At 38.4% G+C, this 25,228-nt stretch overlaps 1 protein-coding gene across 1 annotated transcript in view; it reads left to right on the forward strand.

The window, feature by feature from the left end:
• CACNA1E (calcium voltage-gated channel subunit alpha1 E) overlaps positions 1-25,228 on the forward strand; it is a 281,325-nt gene that overhangs the window by 189,867 nt on the left and 66,230 nt on the right. Inside the window, exons 21-25 of the mRNA XM_088153792.1 lie at positions 3,725-4,014; positions 11,449-11,620; positions 12,811-12,940; positions 16,269-16,328; positions 18,525-18,631. Of these exons, the coding sequence (XP_088009918.1) occupies positions 3,725-4,014; positions 11,449-11,620; positions 12,811-12,940; positions 16,269-16,328; positions 18,525-18,631 (759 nt within the window). The remainder of the gene's footprint in view (positions 1-3,724; positions 4,015-11,448; positions 11,621-12,810; positions 12,941-16,268; positions 16,329-18,524; positions 18,632-25,228) is intronic.

The raw sequence follows: 25,228 nt of genomic DNA on the forward strand, positions 1-25,228 counted from the left end.
TCCAGTTATGGTTAAATAGCTTTTGGGTGAGTAGTTAGTTGTTAATCATTTCAACAAGCATCAGTAATAAATTATGGAGGACTCGCTGAATTATAGACTCTTGGTCAGCTCTCTAAAAGGTCACACAAGACAAAGAGTAGAAAAAGATGCAGAAGCAAAAAGGGTCTCCTTCTTGTTTTGTTGCATATTTATAATTTCTACAACAGACATGAGTCTCAGGTAAGATTAATCTGGACTGTTCATATCTGAATAGAAGAATTAGCAAAAAAGAAAAAAAATGTCATTTATTTTTCAGTATGTACATCTTATATTAGGGTTATCAGATCTAAGCTGCAAAAAAAAAAAAAGTTGTTGTTGCCATTCCTGTGGTTATCCAAATTTTACAGCCCAGTTCTGGCAGTTCTACCTATATAGAATGATTGCTCTGATTCTTGCTAGCAAGAAGTTTTCATTACACTTAATTTGATTTTCTATCCTGATGGAATATCCATACAAATATGGCAAGCAACAGAAGAAGAATCAATAAAAATTCTAACAAAGCTATGCCAGCAAATCTGGAGAATGACACAGAGGCTAACAGATTAGAAGAGATCAATCTACATTCCAGTACCAAGAAAAGGAGGCTTAACAGAGTGTGTGAACTATTGTACAATATCCTTAATTTCACATGCTAGCAAAATAATGCTTAGGATCATCCAATGCAGACTGGAGCCATACATAGAAAAGGAGATGCCAGATGTCAATGAATACGAAACATTATTGCTGATGCATGCTGGATAATTGAAAAAGCCAAAGAATACCAAAAAGAAGTCAGCATGTGCTCCATTGATTATAGAAAAGCATTTGATTGTGTCAATCATGTCAAGCTGTGGAATGTGCTTAGGAAAATTGGAATCCCAGAACATTTCATTATGTTCATGCAAAACCTATACACAGGTCAGGAAGTCACAGTATGGACAGAACATGGCAAAAAGGGCAGACTGCCTCCCGGTTGGCAAAGGAGTGAGATAGAGCTGAATACTCTCCCCATACTTATTCAGCCTATGTGTTTAATATATATTAAGGGAAGTTGGATTGGAAGAAGATAAGCATGGTTTTAAAATTGGAGGAAGAAACATCAATATCCTGCAATATGCAGATGACAGTACTCTGATAGCAGAAAAATGAAAGCATCTGTAAGCTCTAGTAATAAGTCAAAGAACACAAATGGGAAAATGAAAAAATGGGACTCAAATTAAATATAAAGAAGACCAAACTAATGACAACAACCAACCTTAGAACTGACAGTGAAGATATGAAAGTGGTAGATAGATTCTGCCTTTTGGGGATCAACTATCAACAGTAAAGAATCCAGCAGTTAAGAAATACACCACAGACTAGCACTTGGCAAAGCAGCCATGACGGCTTTGGAAAAGATATTCAGATGCTGTGACGTGTCTATATTTACAAAGGGCAGGCAATGGTGTTCCCTATGACACTCTATGGAAGTGAAAGTTGGACTTTGAAGAAGCAAGATAGAGTATTGACACATTTGAAATTTGGTGTTTCAGGAAACTCCTAAGAATACTATGGGCAGCCAAGAAAACAAACATATGCATCATCAAAGAAATCAATTCAGAGTTCTCACTCAAGGCACAAATGACCAGGGTCCAATTATCCTACTTTGGACACATTTTGCAAAGACCTGGCTCTCTGGAGAAGGCTCTAATGCTGGGAAAGATGGAAGGAAAGAGAAGAGGACGATGAGCAGCAAGGTAGATGGACTCAGTTACGGTGACGATGGATGCACTGTTAGATGACCTGAAGGACCAGGTTAGGGACAGAGTGTAATGGAGAAAATCTGTCTATATGGTCACTAAGAGTTAACACTGACTTAATGGCACATAAACATCAATCAATCAGTTTTAGTTACATCTAAAAGCAACAAGTTGATCTACTTTGGAAGACTAAATTTAACTCTCTTCCCTTGCTGTTTTTAAAGTTATAACGAACTTTGAAAGCAGATATAGTGCAGTGGTTAAGATTCTGAGTTGTGAACCAGGACATCCCCTGTTCAGATTATACCATACAGTTTTCAGTAAGGCATTATTTGTCTTGTCCCATTCATTAATATAAACAAGACTATGCTGTGGCAAATATTTAGTTCCTGAGTTTTTAGAGGATTCTGTGTTATTTTTGCTAACACAGTACTCCCTCTGAAAATCTCCGTTGACACACAATCTAAATACAAAATGAGCCATCCTTGGCAGAATTTTTGCTCATGAAATCAGAGGTATTTATAGATGAGCCTCTTATGTGCAATATTTGACAGGGAGATGGACCAGTTGATATTGTTTGTAATTTGGAATTCTCTCATTTGTTCCTGTCAGTTTTCCTATCATTATTCTTAACATAGAAAATAATTTAAGGAAAGCAGAATTGAAATTACAGGTATTCCCCAGGTTAAGAACGCCCAGCTTACAGATGACCCATAGTTAAGAATGGAACCTACTGTAGGAAAATTCAAGTTAAATACACAATGGTTTGAGCTAAATACACAATACTACTTGTACAGTGTCATACAGTAATACTGTTCCAGCTTACATACAAACCTGACTTAGAACTCATTCTTAAACTGGGGACTACCTGTATAGCACCAGGCTTTTAGAGGTAAGGAGGTAAATGCACAACTAAGACAGAGTTGAAGAAGTTTCCAGTTGAAAAAGGTTGATGAGGTTGGAGAAGTTTTTTAAAAGGTTGCTTTGTACCATGAAGCTGAGAAAGGGCTACTGAAACCTTCCTTTAGCATAGTAATTAAGTCAGCCAATGGATATCATTCCCTCTACATGGGTAGAGTCTTCTCTCTCCTCATTCCCCCTAAACATGCTGAAGGCTGTCAGGATTTCTAGAAAAACAATGAATAGAAAGGGAAAGTTTAATTCTCCCTACTTTGAATGTGGCTTCTCCTGGAAGCAAAATACAGGTATAAAGGAAGATGCACACTACTCATATAAGCAAGGGAAATCAAGCAGACATTTCTGCATTGTAAAACTGACTAGTATGAAGTTAACTAATTGGGAATAGGCATCTTCACAGAAAATTAATGGAATTTACAAACCAGTGTATCTTCAAGTTTGGTTATAAGTAAGTGCAATCTTCTAGCCCTCTAAGTGTATAATAATAGAATAATACATTAGTGCAAGTAAACATGTAAACAAAAACATGATGTTATTAATTTATACAGGGATCACATTGTTGAAGAGATTTAAAGTCTCATGGCTGGACTTTGAACCAGAAAAGTACTGAGCAAACAGTGTGCAATTTTAAAACCTAGAAAAGAAAATGCTAGCGGTAGTGGTAGAAAACTGGAAGAACCAAGCACTGGCTGCTTCAAAACAGCAATATGTGGAAGGATTCAACTCATCTGTGTAATAATTGCTGCATAGACAGAACCTAATGAGATGCCTGCACTAAAAAAGCAAGTTTTTCTGAAAAGTGGATATTCACTTTGAATGCTGGTAGCTTACAGCAGAAAAGCACTTTTTTTTTCTTTTTCTTTTTGCAGTGCTTAGGAGCATCACATCTACAGTACATGCATCCGATCTATTTAAAGTTATTTAAAACATTATGAAAATCCTAGGTATTATTTTTATTCTTATTCTCCTGTCTTTGTTTTGGCTCACAAACACACGCCCACAGTCTCTATCCCTTACTATGACCCTGTCTTTCTAAATTCTTGACACAGGAGCAGTGAAGCAACAACAAATAATGCTGAGCTTCCCATGACCACCCAAGAACCAAGCCCCTCCGAAGGTCACCTGATGTTAGACAAAAGCAAGGAGGCAAGTCCAGTGAAGCAGGATGCCAGCAGCCTAGAGACAAGTGAGCAAGCACTTTTGGGTGACCTACCAATGGAGACAGGGAGGACTATCAGCAGGAGCGAACCTGATCTTTCATCTATCACTGCCAACATGGATAAAGCAACAGAGAGCACTACCATCATGATTGATGTTCAGGACTCCACTGTGGTACAGAGTAAGTACCTATCTCTTTTTTCATTTGACAGCAAATCTCAGTTTGTTGAAGGGAGATATAGATTGCCATACAGCATTGTCAGCCTCTTGGTTGAGATCAAGATAGTCCCCTCCTTGTCAACATTTCAGAAGCTTTTAAAGCAGAGTTGTTCCAGAGAGCCTTCCCCTGATTTTATCAAGCTGTCATTATTTTTAATTTTTATCCTTTGTAGTGTTTATTTGGGAGGGGTTGCTTTATTGTTTTACAATTGTATTAAACATGGATGTTACATTTGGTTTTATACTCTATGCAAGGCACCGAGAGTCTCTGAATTGTGGTGGGGGAGAAATGTGGACAATAAATAAATTTTTAAAATTCCCTCCATTCTTTTGTGTAGGATGGGGCCAAAGTTTCTTACAGATTTGTTGGTGCTTTCATATGGAAGTGAGTGAATATTATTCCACAAACAGACAGTTTGACCGAAGGAACTTTCAAACAGTTATAGGATTTTAATTGTGGTATGACTTGCATTGGTATTGCTGGAATAGTAATCAGATATCACCTGATATTCTCTGAACCAGATTCAGTTATGAGTTTTAGGGGATTGTAGAAAGAGATCTGAAATGAGATGCAACCCCCCCCCCCCCAAATTCTTCTCTGGCTTGGATCAAAATGCATTCCCCATCTTCCTTTCCTTCCCTGTCAAGTTGCAACAGTGATCACATTAACAGTTGATGGGGTAGGAGAGGATTTCATGCTTTCCATTTCTCCATTCTTTTCTCTTGCCCTGACATGCTGGCTATCTTTGAAAAGGGCTGCAAAACTCAGGGGAAGAAAGATTTGCTAAGTGTCTTAGTGAGTGCTGCATTTGGAGCAACTCTCAGAAGAATGCCTTCATCCTCCTGAATTTTTCAATGTTATGCAGAGTTGCCAGGAGGAAGGAAGGAAGGAAGGAAGGAAGGAAGGAAGGAAGGAAGGAAGGAAGGAAGGAAGGAAGGAAGGAAGGAAGGGAGGGAGGGACGGAGGGACGGAGGGACGGAGGGACGGAGGGACGGAGGGACGGAGGGACGGACAGAGGGACAAGTTGCCAGTCTCCCCCTTGATGGCACCACTAGTGTTCTTGTCATGTTGCAACCCCAACATTTGAGAGAAAGGAAGGATATTTAGGGTCTGGCAAGAAGGTTGACAGGAAGGGCTAGTGAGAAATGGAGGATGTAGATCTCATGGACCTGAGAGTTTCTTCTCTTTTTCACACCCTATATCACATTTTGAGCTTTGGAGAACTTGCCCAGGTCATTGCAGTCGATGAGGAGTCAATCACCTCTTCCCATGCATGGAAGAGCTTTAAAACAGCTCTGGTTTTAAGCCAAGAGTACTGTAAAGCAATTCTATAATTAGCTGAACATGATGGTGGGAGACCCATGAGCAGACTGGGCCCAGTGGCATCCTTGGGGGGTGGGGGTGGGCAGTGGGCAGGATAAGGAGATTAGAGTGATGTACGAAAGTTGTGACATTCAGCACAATGCCCCTTTTCTACATGTGTTGTGATGTCACCCCCCCTCCCCCAAAAAAGATGTAGTGGTTTGTGCCCTGATGTTGATTTTGTCATTCTGAGGGAAGCAGTGAGAGCTACTGGCTGGGTCTGCTGCTAAATCCCTGTAAAGCAGGGCAACATTGGGAAGAATAATTCAGAATGGAGTACTAAACTCTTATTCCACCCATGCATTCTCCTAAATTTAGATTCAAAACCATTTTTTTTTCTGATGCAGCTCAATTGGAAGAAGCATTGACTATAAATAAGCAGCTTTGGATGAGAATAGTTTTGTTACTTCCTGTCACTCATGCTAGATTTTAAAAAATGTCCCCATCCCACCCGTTAGTTATCAGAAATTTTGCTGTCATGTTATTTGCACCCTAAAATTCAGGAAATAAACCTGAAATTCTTGGTGAAATGGGTGCAATGCCCCTTGACAACAACGATAATCTGTCATTTTTATTATCTGCCCAGAAAACCAGTGAGAGAAAAGGATTCTGCAAGCCATTTTCAAGCAAAGAAAGGCAACAATCCAGAGTAATGCTACTAAAATATTTATTATGTAAATCCAACAAGTGTCAAGTTATGCAGAGCTTTTTTTTCTCAGGCAGATTTTCAAGCATATTTTGAGAACAAGCGTATCTTGCTGTTAAGTGTTATCTTTTAGTTCCTGCTATTAAAATATGATAAAACATTTCAGAAGGCAGGCATGTATCACTTGAAGTATATTGTGTAGCCATAGCCCACTGCTGTTTAGCTGTTTAAAAAGAATATACTGCTAACCACCCCAAGTTCTTGACAGACTATGGTATTATGGCCTTCTCGAGGGAGGACAAACTATTTCTATTCTCTCCATCCTTTCCAATAATATATAGAAATAGAGATTGGAGGTGTTATCATTGGACATGCGTGAAGAGTTTGAAGCCTGTTTTGAGCTTGGAGCACTTGTAATGTGTTGGAAGCAGGCTGTTCCGACCTCATGTGTTCCGATGCTTTTCTGATCATCTTTAAGTGTTCCAAACCTTAAACAGTCCCTTTTTGAGACGGGTGTTTTGAGCACAAAAGAGGTCTGTTTGGAGTTTGGAATCCTTCAGGAATGGTTAGAATAGTGTCAGAACACTTCTGGTGAGGTTCGAACAACCCGTTTCACACTTGCAATGACATGTTTCAAATGTGAAAGATTTTGCACATCACTTACTATTGTGATTGTGATGAGAAATTTCCCCTTTCTCAGTTCATATTATTTTCTGGGGTCAGGGCTTGATTGTTGGCAGAAGCCTCTTATTATTGGAGAAACAAAGGCACCAATAGTTAGAGTGGGGAACACACAACTATCTCAACTTGCAGTTTTCAGGATGAGGATGGAGAATTCAGTTTAATCTTGCTATTATCTCTAATACCAGCAAATATATATATTATACTTTCTTATGAAGAGTGCATGTGGATGCAATGCTTAACTTGTTTCAGTGTAATAAGAACAAGAACCTTTTATATATATAAACGTTTTTAAAAGAACATGAAAACTAGCACAAATTAATACAAAATAGTTTAGTTTAGTTTAGTTTATTATTATTGATTAGCCATTAGGCCATATCAAGTTACAGAGTATAAAACATGTAAAACATAAGACATTATTAAGACCATATATTAAAAAAAGGATAAGAGAAACAAATTAAAATTAAAAAGAAAGAAAAAGATGCAAATCATATTTCTGTATCACCCCTACAATTTACTCTGATCAGGTCCACATCAGATCTTCTCGGCCTTTTGGCTAAGATCAAGTGTACTAATACAGAATAAAGAAAACAAAGAAAGGAAAAGAGAAAGGAAAAAAGACAAAAGTGAAGAAAGAAAAGATAAAAAGAAATAGAAAGAAGAAACTTCAATTTCCTTTGCAGAAAATATGATTACAAAGTTATCTGTTATTCTATAACAAAAAAAAGCTTACTTTTTTCTATTATCTATTTTTTTCCTAATCATCAAAACCACAAGTCATAAGTGCATTTTTTTCTGTTTCATGCAAAAAGTCTGTAAGCTGTTTCCAATCAGCCATAAATATAGATATTGTCTTTTCTGTAATCAAGGAAGTTAATTTAGCCATCTCTGCAAGTTCCATCATCTTCACCAACCATTCCTCCACTGTGGGTAGTGTCGAACCTTTCCACTCTTGAGCATATAGTAAACTTGCTGCAGTGGTCATATATAAAAACAAAGTTCCATGGCTTTTTTCTAGTTGTCTGTCCATTAATTCCCAAAGAAATGCCTCTGGTTTCAATTGTACATTAGTCTTTAAAATCATCTGAATAAATGTATTTATTTGTATTCAACGTTTTTTGGCTTTTTTACATGTCCACCATATATCATAAAATGTCCCTTCATGTTGTTCACATTTCCAGCAAAGATTCGAAGTTCTTTTATACATTCTAGACAATTTCTTTGATGACAAATACCAACAATACGTCATTTTATAAAAATTCTCTCTAAGGCTAGAACATAATGTAAATTTAAATCCTTTCAACCACAGATTTTCCCACTGATCCATTTGTATATTGTAGGCAAATTTTTAGCCCATTTTATCATACATTCTTTTACTTGTTCTTCTTCTGTCTCATATTTCAACAAAAGTTTATACATTTTAGCAATAACATGTTCATCGTTTGTACATAATTCTATTTCAAATTCAGTCTTGCATTGTTTAAAACCATAAAATCTTCTATCCACTTTAAACCTTTAAATCCATGAAGGTGTTTTTGGGCACAATTTAGATTTAGATTTATTTCATGCTCTAAGAATGGCCCACCTGACATAATGATTTTTGAAATCTACATTAACCTTAGCTTTGTCATACCATAGATATCCATGCCACCCAACTCTCAGATCCCATGTCCTTCCAACTCCAATAACTTTCTATTTCTTAGCAACACCCACTCTTTCATCCAAGCTAAACAGCAGGCAGCAAAGTATAATTTCAGAACTGGTAGACCTAACCCTCCTCTTTCCTTTGCAACTCATAATACCTTATATTTAACTTGGAGTTTTTTCTCCTGCCATACAAATTTAGATATATCCTTCTGCCATTGTTTAAATGGTACATCAGTTGTCAAAACAGGTATTGTCTGAAACAAAAATAACATTCTAGGTAAAATGTTCATCTTAATCACAGAAATTCTCCCCAACAGTGACAATTGTACTTTATCCCATCTTAACATATCTTTTTAACTTCGCTCCATGTCTTAACATAATTATTTTGAAATAACATACAATTCATATTTGTCACAGTAATACCCAAGTATTTTACCTTCTCAATTTTAAAACCAGTTTTATTCATCAGTTCTATTTGATCTTGTATCTTCATGTTTTTTGTTAACATCCTGGTCTTCTGTATGTTAATCTTGAAACCTACTAATGCCCCAAAATCCTATAATAAACTAAGTTGTTCCAAGCTAGAAAAAAAAATATTCCAACTCTTCCTAGCAGCTGTTTAGTTGTAGGAGGACCCATGGATCTCAGAGTAATGCACAGCTTTTTACTATGATGCAAAACCATTATTTACAAATCAGTCCACCCCAACTAGTACTGTGTTGTCTATTCTAGTGAATACCAGCTCACCAAAGGTCCAAGGGTCTTTCTTAGTCCCTCCTGTTTATAGACTGGGAAATGTCAGAGGCTGAAGCTGGGATCTTCTACATCCAAAGCCTTAGAGGTGTGCATTCTCTGATACAGAATGTCCTTCTGCTAGAGAGATGCCCACATCATCACTTTTAATTTTCAGGAAGGTCTTAAAAACATGGCTTTTTAGGTGCATTTGAGATTGAAGCAAGAGTGGATAGATGTACTAAGTATGTGATGAATTTCTGTACCTTGTAGAAATATGGCACTATGTTTTTATGATTATAATATTATAACTGATGATTGTATTTTATTATTGATTACTGTTTTACTATGAATTTGTATGTAAGCCACTGACAGTCAACTGACTGAACCATGACATGAAATATGTGTGAGTGGTGTGTGTGTGTGTGTGTGTGTGTGTGTATTCAACCCCAATGCTTTTCCCTCTTGCTGCTTCCCTGCCCGTAGCCTTTTTTACTAGTCACTTTTCAATCCCTTTTCTTGACTTTTCCTGATGCGTCTCCTCTTTCTACCTGCTTTTTTTTTTCCTTCTCCATTTCATGTAGGGATGAATTTTCTGTTAATTTTTGGCAAAGCTTTCCACGGGTCAATAAAGTAAGCATTTCTGCTGTAAATAATGATGAGCCAAGTATATCTTCCTCCCTTCCTCCCGTCCTTCTTTTTCTGTTTGATATTTTATTTATTTTTGGTACTATGTGGAAGTAGGCAGCTATTACAAAGACAGACACCATTGAGAGAATATTATGTTAGTGTCTTCTCCTTTTCAGGGAAGAAGCACAACCAAATCCGAAAGAAAACCCACCCCAATTTTTTTTTCAGTAAAATCTTTTTTGAGAAATGTCAGACCAGGCCTAAAAATAACCTTCTGAATAATTCCAAACTTCAATTAACTTTGATGCCTTAGATTTAGGAGTTGTGAAAAATAGAATAGTCATTCCAGTAAGATTATTTCTTAGCATTCAATCTAACTGCTTTCTCCTATCTGACCCTTGCCAAAGGCTAAGAAGTACTTTTCTGTGTCTTCACAATTAAAAAATAAACATGAAATCTGGATATTAATTACATAACACTATTGCAAAAACACTTTTGTCTCTTCTGTTTGGCACCCTCTTGTGCCCTCTCCCTGTCCTCCTCTTCATCATCTTCTGATCTCCATCTAACTAACCACATAGCCAGGTGGTGAGAATATAAGATAGCAATTAATGGTCACACTTTTTTTTTTTTTTAGTAGACATGACATTCCTAAACTGCAGTTCTAGAGGTGTTGGATTTGTACTGCAGCAGTTATGGAAAGAAATAGTAGACAGGGTTAGGTATATGCTATGATTCCCCAGCAGCACAAGACAGGTGTAGAATGTGCTAATGGGCACATAATTCTGAAAGCTTCAGCATTTCTTTTTAAAAAGAGCCATGTTTCTAACCCTTGCACTCAAACGGATGAAGAGAGATAGTGATTTGCCAAGTGTTAACTTACCGTGCAATGCATAGGTTAAACCAGACATTCATATTACTGTCTTGCACCTGATCAGGGAGGCATGGAGAGTTGTATGATTCTGCTCATGTCTCAGCAGGGCAATATCCATACAGGATTATGCCACCCAGAGTCACCTTGTGTGAGATGGGCGGCTATATAAATATGATAGATAGATAGATAGATAGATAGATAGATAGATAGATAGATAGATAGATAGATAGATAGATAGATAGATAGATGGATGGATGGATGGATGGATGGATGGATGGATGGATGGATGGATGGATGGATGGCCGGCCAGGGGTTGGGGCAGATCTTTATTTCATTGCTGTGCTCCTTCCTCTTCCATTGAATAACAAATACAAAAATAAGTTATATGAAACAGTGACAGCTGAAGGTTAAATTATGCAAATTACAGTTTGCAGAATTTACTTTTCCTGGCCCATAATTTGAATTGTTAGTGTGCAGGATGTCATCTTTTTTAAAACAGTGTGCACACAGCTCTGCTACACGGGACTGAACTTTGCAGTTGTTTGGCATGGAATATTTCTTCTCCTTTTGTGTAATGAGTCTTCCATGTCTGTGCTATTTTCTGATCATCGGTCTACAAGGGCTTCTATCCTTTTCATATTCATTCCCATGTGGAATATTGGGCACTCTGTCTGCTTTTTGTCATTCCTTCCCTACCTATACCAATTTCTGTCAGTGTGTGTGTGTGTGTGTGTGTGTGTCCATTCTTTTCCATTTTCCGTGGGCCCTGCTATCAAATGCTTCTTCCCAGCCAGAGGACTAACAAGATTTGTTCATTTTACAGTTAGCAACAAGACAGATGGAGAGGCCAGTCCATTGAAGGAGGCAGAAACAAAGGAAGAGGAGGAGGTGGAGGCAGAGAAGAAGAATAAAAAACGGAAAAAGGAGAAGAGCTCTGAGACAGGCAAACCAATGGTGCCACATAGCTCCATGTTTATTTTCAGCACCACAAACCCGTGAGAGATATTCCATTAGTTTTCCTTAATATATAATATAAAACTGCTTAATATGTTGGTCTTTATGTCAGGAAACCACAATTTTTGGAATGTTATCACATGTTCCACACAGGAAGTTCAATAATGCCAAGCAAGCCCTTGTAAAATATAGCTTGCCCTGTTGCTAACCATTTTCCCCTGCCATGGGTCTCTATTATAGGCAGCAAACGCCAGGGTGTATGGAGTTATATGAGTCACAGGCCCAAACATCACATCCACACCCTGCATAAATTGATTGTGCATCTACTGTTAATCACTTCATAGAAACTCCTGCAGGAGGTCCCACAGCAAGGGGTCGCTAAAGGTAGAAGAAGAATATAATGGAAAGTGGAAAGGATTCCTGTTGGCTACAAAGGAGAAATCTCCTACCCCTCCTTGGTGTTGCTGCTTTTTTTCTTATTTTCCAAGCAACATCCTAAGGTTTATAGAATTAGGAGGATAATGGAAAGTTGGCTTTTGGGAGGAGACTGTTGCTTTGCCAATCAAGCAAAGTGTTTCATGCCTGATGTTCTGGGTCTTAGCTAGCAAATCAGAATTATCTAGTGGCTAAAACCACCTTCTTAACAACTCATAGTTGGATGATAATGACACTGACTGGTTTTCATCAGTCATACTATTTTAATAAAAAGGATTATATGAGAAAAATTCTTTCACAGGGGGAAAAACAAAAGCAGAATTCCATCTATTTAACACTTTCACGTAGAGATCAAATTGTCCAAAGCTTTAGGGGACTCTGTGGTGGAATTTGTGCCATACCAAAAATTAGGGTTTGTGACACTTTTTTTACCATCCTGTTACCATTCTTGTGCAAATAGACCAGAATACATCTGGCCAAAGGTTCTGCATATCTGATATAGATGGGTTTTTTTAATTATTATTTTTAAGAAACTGGTAGTATAGAATTGAAAGATTTACAGCACTCCTTATATTCCACCCTATGTTGAAAGATTTGTTTATATTTTTTTTTATCTAGCCGTCATCTAGAGAGGCAGATGAAGTCGTCCATTTCTGATTTATAGGATTGTTATAAGACTAGGGAGATAATGTATGTGAGCATGCTATATAATTGTTATATAAATGCCTCCATTTTAAATTATCAGAATTCTGTTTAACACTATGGCTGTTGCACGGATTTGTGGTTTCTTTGACAGAATCCGAAGAGCTTGCCACTACATTGTCAATCTGCGCTACTTTGAGATGTGTATCCTTCTTGTGATTGCAGCAAGCAGCATCGCCTTGGCAGCAGAGGATCCTGTCCTGACCAACTCAGAGAGAAATAAAGTGATTACTCAGTTTCTTAACAATTGTGGTTTGCTGTAATGTCTTAGTGTAAATGGATTCATGTTCTGCATCTATATATTTACTTTATAATTCACTGCAGAGCTGAGCCACACGCTCAGAAGATACACGTTTCATCTCTTGCTTGCTTTACTATTTTGGACTTCATCTGGGGCTTACATGTTTGAATTCTCCCTTAGCATATGAGAGAGAGAGAGAGAGAGAGAGAGAGAGACTTTGTCCTATCTATTTTCCTAATAGTCTAGTGTTCTTCATATGCAAAGAATTTGTTTAATTATAAGGGATGGGGGAGTCAAACATGCAATTTCCTAATCTGTACTCTGAATATTTTAGATCACGAAAAACTATAATACTTGATTCTACTGATTGTGTAATTTTGCTTCATAACAAGAAGTATAGAAGCTTCTTTATTCAATGGTGAAGAGGGATGTATTCCCCAGGGTGTTATTCTATGGATAGAGCTAGTCATAGTTACTTCCTTCCCCAAGTAGTTACTTGCTTCTGCAATAGCACAAGTTTGCCATCCAGTCTTCTGGCCTATGGTGGCTTAGGTTGGACTTTGTCACAAAATCAAAGTCCTCGGGAATTAAGATTTGGAACAGCTGCACATACCACCAAATGTTGAAAGGAAGTAATTGCATACTGCCATAACCAGCCATTTGGGGGAAAGATGATTGACCTCAACAATTTAAATACCTTGTTGAAATCCATAGACATAAAATATGACCAATGAAAAAGATAAAATATTTATTTTTTAATTTATGTATTCATTCATTCAATTTATATGGCCGCCCATCTCAACAAGTGATTCTGGGCAGCCATATAAATTACATATTGAGACATTAATGGACAAGAATCTTCCTACCATCAGTGGAAAAAATGAAATTGCCTAAGAGTATTTTGTAGTTGTTAAACCCAGCTGGAGGATAGGAAGAACCAACCACAGGAGTGAAAAATATAGAAGATGGTTGGTATGAAACAAGGACTGGCTTTCTGGTTGCCCAGCCTATCAAGCAATGACCCATTAACCATAATTAACATCTGAGAGTTTCACCTGATACACCTACCTCTCATCTTACAGGGAGCAGGGTCCGGATGGCCTGTGTGCTGGTGCTCCACTCCTTTGGGTGGCTGTGTATAAAATGAGCCCGACTTTGTTCTTGAATCAGGAGAAAACGAGAACTTAACAACAAAGAAATTCACTCAAACTATTCAGAAGAGCACATTAAGAACTGATGGAAAGGAGAGAAAGAGAACCAAAAAAGCAAGAAAGAGGAAATAGAATTGGGAATGGGAAGTTTAAAATGGGCAGGGGAGGAAATGGTGCTTATTTATACTCCCTATGCTGCAGGAGTTTAGAACTTCTGACTTGCCTCATTTTACACATTAAAAAGTAACATTTGGATTGCTGAGGCCATTAATGCTTACTCTTAGTTTCCAATCTCCAATTTGATGAATAGATTTCTCTAGTCCCAAAGGCAATAATTAGTTAACCAGTGTGAGTGGCAAATTAGCTTGGAGGAGGTATGTTACTGTTACTGCCAGTTGTTTTATGTAGAAATTGGGAAGGCACAGCAATACTGATTTCTAAAATAGTGGCTTTTAGATCTTCTGTTCCTAGACACAGGGAGAACCAGACTTTTTAAAACAGCTGCGTTTCTCAGTTTGATGAAAAGTGGGCCTCGAAGGATATGCATGTTGCTTGTGTAGGCCACATTTCCAGCGGTTCCAGCTAATGCCTGTGTAATAACTGCAGGATGGTGCCAGAGAGAGTGCCAGGCCGTAGGTGGAAACATGCCTCTGAATTCCAATTGTTGGGAACATGAGCAGGAGGGTGCAGTTCCATTCAGATCCTGCTTATGTGATTCCTGCAAGCATCTGGCTGGCCCCTAAAGAAAGAGAGTACTGGACTATGTGGTCTTTTAGTCTGGTCTATCTGATACCATTGTTTTGCTGGTATGGCAAAATGCTACTGGCAGACAGGAAATAGACCAGAGCAGACATAACAGAAAGTCCACAAAGCTTAAGGTACAGCCAAACAGTAGAAACTGTTGTCCACCCTGACAGCTGAGGTTGGCAACTTCTAAACCAGGTTCTGTAACTTTCATTTTTAACAGTAGTTTACATTTGATAATGTGGCAAACAGATACAGTATTACTACTGCTCATCTTCTTGGTATGATCACCTCCAAGTATCTGTAGTATTAAGTACAGGAGAAAGCCTGGTTTCATTTTTTTTTCTCCCACCTTGGCCATTTTTAAAAAAATCTTATTACCACCAGCCTCTTCTTGCTTCAGTCTTGAACCAAGGGTTTCATGTGGCTTTAATCTGCATTCCATGACAGAGAGGGGCCAAGGAGGAGCTATTTCTAATAAATTGCACTCTGGACAATATTATTAATTTCAAAAGTCTTGTTAAATGTGTGTTCTTAATGAGAATAATTCCATTCAAAATAAAACAATTAAAAGTGCTAAACCGTTTGCTAGTTGTGTTAAAGACATCAGCTCTAGCAAGAATTATTTATATTATTGCCTGTGTAATCCTATTCAATTTTTTTTATTTATTTAAAAGAGTTCTAAATGCCCCTTTAGGGAAAACTCCTGCAGATGACATAGAAATAATAAACCAGTATTAACAGTAACAATAATATAAAAAGTGGGATATAATAGTAATAGTAATACAGTACTAATAGTAATAGTAATAAACCTCACAATAAAACATGTTTAATCAGAAATTAGTCCACTGTTTTTGGACTTATTCTTGCATAAGTGAGCATATAACAATGGCATACTAAAATTATTTAATACAATCAATAAATATTTTAAACAAATGGCTTATATCAGTATAATCTTAGTGATTTTAGATTTTAAAAATCTATGATGTAGTGAAGCTTTGCAAGAAGAGGATTTTGTTTTACACCCATAAAATAGAAAAGGATCATGCATCACTTCAAAATTAAAATTAAACTGGATTTCAACTCTAATTTCCAGTGCAAAATATACCAGATTTTCACAGTAGAGATGCCAAAGGATAATATGACACTACTGTGTAGTCATAGAAAAACATTGCCAATGGTGGTACATTTTTAACAAACACTTCAAGGTTGAGTGCTTTCATTTCTGTAGTTTTGCTGGCCTTATATGTGATGCCATTCATTTCTCCCACAATATTTTCTCCATGAAAGACTATTCAAAACCATAGTTCCTCTTCTCTTTTCTACATACACAGTTCAATCCACATGCAGAGCACAGTACCTTTTTAAGCAACTGAGCCTTCTCATGAGAAATATATTTTTCATTCATTTTTGCAGGTCCTGAGGTATTTTGACTATGTTTTCACTGGCGTCTTCACCTTTGAGATGGTTATTAAGGTAAGTGGGAAGCAAAGAGTGTTTTCCTGAGTCAACTGGAAGACAGTGGGTTTCATATTCATACCCAGAGCTTCATCCTCTTTTTTCAGGAAAACGAAGATCATCCAAATAAATTCTCAAGAATGCCTAGATTTATTAAGACCCAACATTTCTGAGAACAATTTCTCCTTTGGCCACTTGCTTCATTCAGTGCCTAAGTCATGCTTGAGTTTTCTTTATGCTGCCACTTGCTGAAAGCTGAGAGGTTTTCTCAGGGTTATTACTAAATATTTTTAATAGCCTCAGTGAAATATAATTCCAATAAATGAAGAAGTTATTAGGTCACTCTGTCACTCTGATCTTTTTGAAGTGGGGCGAGATGACCTTTGAGACTTATTACAACCTTTTCAACAAAACAGGAATTTTGGAAGTTGTAATCCAACACATCTGAAGGGTACCAGGTTATAGAACACTGCTCTAGAAACTTCTATTTCCTGCTGGAAAATGTTGTCATTACAAGAAAGCAATATGGCTATCCCTTCTTCTGCAGTTTGTCTTTCCTTGGCTGTTTCTGATTCTCTCCCTCACCTATTTCCAGTTCTTGGTATGTCAAAGAATGATGTGTGAAGCCCACTCTAAGTTATTGCGCAGTACTGCAGACAAAAAGATAACAGTAAAAAGTTTTCTATTAGAAAAATAGAATTATCCAAGACTAAGCTAATTTTCTCAGCAGTTAGCTGAGTCTGACAACATCAGGCAAGATGGGAGAAGCAGTAGCTGAGATGTTAGTGCAATCTCAGTTTACAGTAACAAAACCAGTAACTTCCTCTTTGTGGGTGGCAAGTGTTGGCCTTTGTGGGAACAGAATATAAAACAGTTTCTTAAGCAGAAAGAGAAAATCTGACTTATTTTTGCAGAATTTTTTGCACGTCCCTATCATGTCTCAGATGTCACTCCTACTGAACAGAGTTTCTAAAAGAAGACACAGTGTTAGGAAGCAAAATTGTCATTCTGATTTTTTTTCAAATAAATTCTAATAGAACTGAAAGGCACCAAGCCTTTTTATTCCAAGCTCCTATAATGAAGCATAACTTTTTTATTTTGTTTATGTTTTTTATTTGAGTTATCTCTCACCTTGCCTCTAGGAGCTTAAGGCAGTGTACGCAGCACTTTCTCCCTCAATTTTTCCTCACAACCATCAGTTGGGCTAAAAGATAGTTACTGGCCCTGAAAGAATCATCCTTTGAGCTTACACAGTGGAAACTGGACTTGAACCTGAGTCTTTTCAGTCCTAGTTCAACACCTTAATCCAGTGTTTCTCAACCTTGGCAACTCTAAGACGGGTGAATTTCACCCATCTTAAAGTTGCCAAGGTTGAAAAACATTGCCTTAATCACTAGACACACTAACTATATTATCCAAGTAATAGATATATGGTGTGAAAAAGCCTTCTGCAGGACAACAAACAGACCTCCCTTTCAGCAGCTGATAGGTCAGTAGTTAGCTGAATAGATTTCATTTCCATTTTGATCACCATGTTGATAAACAGCTTATAAATAGATTTTCTAGAAATTTGCCCCAAACTGCTTTTTCATTTTGTCATATAACTAGAAGGCATCACTAGCTCTCACTTCTTGGATATATATCTAGCATAAGCTAGTTAGGCAAGTTCTAGTGCCACAGCAGGCCTACCCAAACTAACCCTTTTATCCCTTTTATCTTGCTGCTTTTGTCAGAACGATGACAAAGCAGGGCAGTCCAAGCTCCATCCTTTTTGGGCGTGCATGCAATGTTGTAACACATGTAAAAAAGGAGTGGGAGTTGTGTTACAATGCCACAATGCTGCTTTGGTCAGTCTGACATGCCCTCTTGTGGTGATACTGCTGCTGATTCAGTTGTAGTGTAAAAACTCTGACAGAATTAACTCCCTAAGCAAACCTGTGATGACACCTGTTTATTTTCTAATTATAAAATGCAATTATAAAAATCTGTATTGTTACATCCCTGTCCCACAACCCCAGCAGCAGCAGGAAATACCTCTTAAGCCTTCAGTGTAATATCTTTGTCCATATGTATTTGCTTATAGCTTACTACAGTCTCAGTAAAGGGGCTTATAAAGAGCTCATTGTCAGAAAATGGGGCTTAGGTTATATAAGATTACTATCTCTTCTGTTCTTAAGAGCGTAAGTATAAGAACTTGCCCTTGTCTTTCTCCAGATGATTGATCAGGGATTAATACTGCAAGATGGGTCTTATTTTCGGGACCTTTGGAACATCCTGGATTTCATTGTGGTCGTTGGAGCACTGATGGCCTTTGCCTTGGCGTAAGTACCTGCATTTTTATGCTGGGTTCAGATCATTTTACATACATCGGAACCATGCTACCAATGTCCAGAACTTCCTTGGCTGGTACTTCAAAAAAAGATCATGTCACTTAAAAGAGCATGCTTGTTTCCTTCACTGTCTGAGACTTAACCACAGAGATTTTTATAATGATTAAATACAAGGAAATATATTTCATTCAATAGAAAAAAATACTAGCCAAATGGGTGGGTTGTAAAAAGGCATGACTGAAGACACAGGAATTCAGACATATGAAGAAAATACTAGTCTTGATTGACCCCAGTGTTTTGTGGCCTGATTTTTAGACTTATTCTTACCAGATGAGTATGGCTGCACATACAATGTGAACTTTAAAATTATATCATTCATTCACTTTACAACACAAGAAAATCCCACCTTTTAGGGTTGCAGACCTTTAAAATGCATATTATAGCTTTGCTTACTTCAAAAGTGGATAACATAATAGGGATGCATATATGTATTAAAAATCAACCTGTTTAGGATTTCCATTCCATTGGACATACATCTGTGGCAAGCAGAGCTGAGTCATAAGGTGGTATGGTTTCAAACTTCCTCTCCCAGAAACCTTCTGGGTCTTCATATTCTGGGTCTGGAGTAGAGGCTTGGGGCTTCCACTTGCTATTACCTATCTTCCAAGGGGACATGTATAGCCTTGAGATGTGCACCAGCCCTTCCTATCCTTTGTTGATTCATCTCACAAGAGATAAAGAAAATTAAAATTAAAAAAGAAACATATAAAATCACTTTTTAATTTTAAAATCTTAAAAATGTAAATATGCAATATTGCAAGAGCTAGAGTATAGAGCTACCCAGTTTATAATACACAACATCTGACAAATAGGTTAAACTAAAAAAAAAAAAAAAAAGACCACAAGACAGCACTGACCTATTAAAATTTTCTCCACACTCCAAGTTTTACAGAGCTCAAAGAATATCTCAGGGAAAAGTAATGATCTCAAGAGATATGAAAGAAAGGAATTATCTTCATGCACAACCCGATATATTCATAAAAGGCTAAAGTATAAGCTGTCACTGAGCTTGTACAAAGATGTGAAGAATATTGGTCTTAAGCACACAGAGACAAAAGAAATACAAATTTAACCCAGTTTTGGCCTTAAAGATTTACTAAATTCTTAGTAAAGGAAATTGACTTAGAGGTAAATTGACTTCTGAACTAAGGCCCTCTGCCTCCTTTCCCTAGACCTCCCCTAGCCTTTGGGAATAATTCCAGATGTTTATCAGAGTTACTCAAGAAATGGTAAACTCCATCCCATGTGCAGCAACTTCTTTCTCTGGTTCTCTGGAGCTATGCCTCTGATTGTAAAAGAACCAGGCTTTTTCCTATCCAGGAGAGAGAGGGGCCAGGGCATCTGCTTTCTTTATGTGACAGAAGTCATACTTCCCCCCAGTGTTGATTCTGCCTGAGATGAAGGAATGTACATTTCCAGTCTGGGAAGCTGGTAGTCATTCATATGAATGCAGGCTGGCATCACAACAGTAGGTAAGACCAAAATCTCCAAAACCCAGTCAATCTCTATAACTTCATCTCTTTTTTAATTCTGGTATTCAGGTACGCTACCAAGTTCTTTAAAATATGTTTGAACCTCATGGTTTATCTTCAAGAATCCCTTAGGACTGACCTTTTGTATGACTTGGAGAATTCTGTGTTATGATCCATGGCCCCTCCTGTAGAAGCCAGTGCTCTGGGTATCTTGAGTGAAAACCATAGGAAATAAACAACTTTAAATCCATAGAATGAATGTGGGTCTAAATTGCAGAGTGTTGTCAAGCGTGCAATAAAACCCTGAAAGCTGGATTTCAAGAAGGTGCAGTTTGGATCAAAGAAGTAGCTCAAACATTTCTCCCCAGAGCCACTTCCTTCCAAGGGATGTTAATTGCCCTTGTCTGCAAATCTGAACAACTACTATGCCATGTAGTTTGAACAAACGGTAACCAGCATGTTTCCTCTTGACTGCCCTGCATTCAAACTCATAATTGCACCAAGGTACCTAAAATAATTTTCCACTTGGAAAGATGCTAAGGACTGTTTCACCTGTCACTTAGGGCCAAATTGAACTTAATTAGAGAGATTAGGATTTCCTACAGTTGTTGTTTGTTTGTTTTTCCTAATTAATACTGCCAAGCAGCAACTGCTGCTTTGAAAATCAAGGAATTAGAGCCAGTCACACCTCCCGATGAATGCATGTGTATATCTGGGTTTGCAAACACATGTTTGTCACCATCACATTAAGCATTTTAAACATACATATAACAATAAAAAGATAATATATGAAATGGCTCTTGTTAACTAAAATAAACATGAGAGAAGCAAGGTGGGTTCTGGGATGGAGAAATTAATGGAATGCCAGGATATCAAGGCTGTGAGATGAGGTTATTGCTCTTTTCAGATGCAAATCTTCTTCCAACAGTCTCCTTGTTCCTTTGCTCTCTGCTGATGGCCCATTTCCTGATCTTTTCTGTTTTCTTTCCGCCTGTCTATCGATCTGGCTTTGTGACTGTACATCTGGGCCTTTACTCACAGGAATGCTTTGGGGTAATTATTTTTCTTGTTTATCTTTGGGGGACACAAGTGAGGGAAATGGGCCTTGAACGGAAGAATTTGGTTTGCTTATCGGCCTGTTACGTTGCTGTCAGAAAGGCTGTTTGGGTTAGCCCTATGAAAAGGTGCAAAGCCACGAGCTACTCAGAAAGTTTTCCAAGACAAGTTCTGTTTCCAGTCTGTGCTTCCCAGGGGACTAGGTACAACTGCAAAGCATTCCGTGCATGCGGTCGCAGCCTATACTGACTATGCAGCAAGGTCTCACATTGTCAAGCTGTTTTAAAGAAATCCATTGCCTGCTATTTCTGGCTAAGTGTCAAAAGCAGAACTGTCAAAATCACATCATGGAGGAGCGTGAAAAGTTGCTACTCATAGCACTGTATCGGAAATGAGATGAAAACAGGGCATCAAGGGAATCAGCTGGCACGGACTGCATATCATTTGTTACGTATTGGTTAACATGATGTCAGAAAACGACAGACACGGGTTCGGTTGTCCAGTAGACAGAAGTTTTTTATTGGGCACGTTTGCAAAGTTAGGTCCCTCCCGCAGCAATGGAGGAACCCCGAAACAAGGTCTGACAGGTTTTTATACCCCCTATCTGTCCTCCCCCTCCTACGAGGGCTTGGCTCACAATCTCACCTTTTTTTACCGCCCCGGAGCGCCGCTAATTAACCGCAAAACCGCAGACATTCCACTTTCCTAATCCAATCAGCGCAATACACATTGCAATACCCACTTGACCCAACAGCCGCCCCCTGCCGTTTCTCTTCACTCTGGTGCGAACGTGCCTTTTGCCTGCAGTCTTTCCTCTCTCCTGCCGTCCCCCCCAAGGCTGCCCCATGGTGCACAGCGCTCTCCCCTAGCAAACATGGTTCGTTTGAGGCCCTCACTTCTCCCTGCCTTCTCACAATGATATTTTTACGGCCAAGGAAAAGTGTAGAGTACATGGGGTACTTTCTGCCTCATATGCAAAAATAATTTGGCTGGCTTTGGGTAAGATGCCGCTTGCAGTGAGTGGATCCAGCAACCAGCTACTACTACACTGTTCAGACACCCAAATGTCTTGTGTCAGTCCTGGGTACAAAAGGACCCTTATGAGGCACAGCGGGGTGAGGTAATACTGGCATTATTATCTGCTAAGATGCCATTGTCTGTTTGTTTATTTCACTATGGGGGTTATCTACTGTGTACTTCTTTGAACTCAGGTCAATTTACAGAACACATAACATGAAAATCTAAAATATAGACAAAGTTCCCAAACTGATTAGGTAAAGGCAGCCTTGTCAGAAGTAGCATCCTAATGCTCTGAATATATAAAAGTGAGTGTGATGTATCCTGGATGGATGGTTTGATTTAAAAATGGGATTTTGATGAATGGAATACACCCACACCACACACACACACACACACACACACACACACAGGTAGTCCTTGTTTAGCAACTGCCTGGTTTAGTGACTGTTTGCAGTTACGACAGTGATGAAAAAGTAACTTTACAACCAATCCTCGCATTTATGACCTTCACAGGTCTGTAAAGCAAAGAAAAGCTGAGGTAAGATCATAAGCATAGTCATGGTTTCACTTAGCAACTGTTTTGCTTAATGACTGAGTTGTCGGTCTCAGTTGTCAACGCTAAACAAGGACTACCTGTATGTATTGTATGCATGTGTGTGTGTGTATGTAATATATCTGTGTGTATACAGTAATTGTGTGTGTGTGTGTGTAAAAATCAGGAGTGAGCATTCTGTTACATATAAAAAGGATGGTTTTCATTGATCTGACTAGTAATTTTACAGCTAAGTTCTTAAAAAGTAACATTCCTTGCCATTGTTTAAACTTTAGAATAAGGCTTTTTAATACTTTCTTATCCCACTGTGTTGTAAAAGCAGACTGCTAAAATAAGCTCTTCCTACACAGGGAGCATTGCATGTTTCACTGGTGAGGAAGAAGCAAAGAAGAGGAGCAGTTTCAAAGGCAACACAGGACTATTTTCTTGTATAAAGTTGCTGACCTGAAGGCAACAGACAGCAAGTGCTTCTGAGCAGCAACTTTATAAGCTAGAACTTATAGAGTTAAGGTAGTCAAGCAGGCAGTAGTTCATCCTTCAGCTGCTGCAGCATTGTGTCAGGGATCAGAGCCAGCTCTGGCTGCTTTGGAGAAAAAGGATCTCCGTTTCTAATGCAGTCTTTGCTGAATATAATATTAAGCTTCAACAGTATAGCAGTCGTGATTCATTAAGGCTGCAATCTTATAATCCACAGATGTAGAACCCCACTTCTGACAGTCTCCTAGGCTGATTTTTCTGATGTTGGGAACTTCACCATCAGGAAAAAGCAGAAGACCCTGTTTCAAAGGTCCAGGGTCTAGCCTTCCATCAGACTTCCAGGTCTGGGAGAAATTTAGACCATTGATTGTGATATAAGAAAGACTTATTAAAAAACTAGGAAGGGCAGAGAGACAGAAATGTCTCTCCACTTTCATTTCTCCCCTGCCAATCTGCTGCTGATAGAGTTTTGAACATTTTGGTGCCCCTGATACTAGACCACTCTGAGAGATGCTTTAGGATTGCCCTATCCGTCTGTTACTTTACTGAGTAACTGGGTGGTTTTGAATTTAAAACTTAGGGAAAGATATCCGACCCTTACCCCACTAACGTTGTCCTCAGCAGATGTGAACTCTGCAAAAGCTGGAAGAGAGCTCATTACTTGCTTTTCTTCCCAGTAGCTTTGATGTTAAGAATGTGGCTTATCTGCCAAGACCCTTAAAAGCTTTGTTTGGTATTGCCATAAATGATAGAACAAAAGTGTAAGGAAGAATTTCTTAGGTTAGGTTACATGTCCTGAAAAAAATACTGGGATGTGTGTGTGTGAGAGAGATAAGCTAGATAATGGGATGGAATTCCCACCATAGCTTTAAATTTTCTTTCACTAGAAATTCATAATCTTTCCCAGTTTATAACTGGGAGACACAGGAGCTGTCTAGAAAGCTTGTTTGGAGGTTCTAGCAGAGGAGCGCAGATATCGTATACCCTTGACCGAAGATCAGTGCACTCCTTCAATCTGGGATGGTCGTCCTCTTCCACCAAGCACGCAGCTTCAGGAAGGACACACGTAGAGCAGTGAGGGAGGAAGGGGACACCTGCCTAGCCAGTCAGATCAGCCAAATCAACCCTGGCGATCAATGGGGTGACAGATGTCACAGCCAGATCACCCACACATCCATGCCTAGAAAACATTTGGGCTCTGTACAGAACATCAAAAAAGAGGAATTCCTTTCCAAAGAGAGAGTATATTTTTAAAAAGATACAATTTTGTTTAAAGTGTTCGTGTTCAGGTGCAGTGCAGGTTACTACAACTTTATAGAACTATACCAAACTGGGCAAGACCATAGCTGGTGTTTGCTTATAAATGAATGAAAGTAAATAGATAGGAAAAGAAGATAAAAGGATTGTGAAGGTGATGTGTGTCTGAAAGAAAGGTTGCTTTTAATGCCATGTCACTCCCCCACTCCCACATTTTGGCTCTCTCCCTATCTTCTTGAGGGAAAAGTTTATGTAAGAGGAAGATTTTTCTTCTTAAATGCCTCTCTATATGGATCTCCATCACATAAAGCAACTTAAAAGCTCACAATTAGTAAACTTTCTTAAGTAATCACCATGGAGGGTGGGATGGCAATTATCTTCAGAGCTTTTCTGCAGATGAAAACAAGCCCTGTGGCTGATCTTCAACCTTTTCCCACAAAAAACTAACAAGCAGGACAGTGTCGAAGAGGAGCAAGGGATGCAGCAGGTGTTGGACTTGACACATAGACTCTGGAGCAAATACAGGGGAAAAGGTTGTTGTGCTAATTGTGCTAGGAAAGAATGTATATGGCAGAAAGCAACTGCAAAAGCAATTGCTCTGAGGTTCATGTGATGAGTTCAATGCCCCATTCTGCTTCTTTTTGCTACTATCAACTTGGAATGAGATAGATGCTTTTGCGTCTTCTTTCTAGG

Source organism: Python bivittatus, unplaced genomic scaffold (genome assembly GCF_059951505.1).
Source record: "Python bivittatus isolate LINGU-HERP-01145 unplaced genomic scaffold, Pbiv_v1 ctg000700_np1212, whole genome shotgun sequence".
Taxonomy (NCBI): Eukaryota; Metazoa; Chordata; class Lepidosauria; order Squamata; family Pythonidae; genus Python; species Python bivittatus.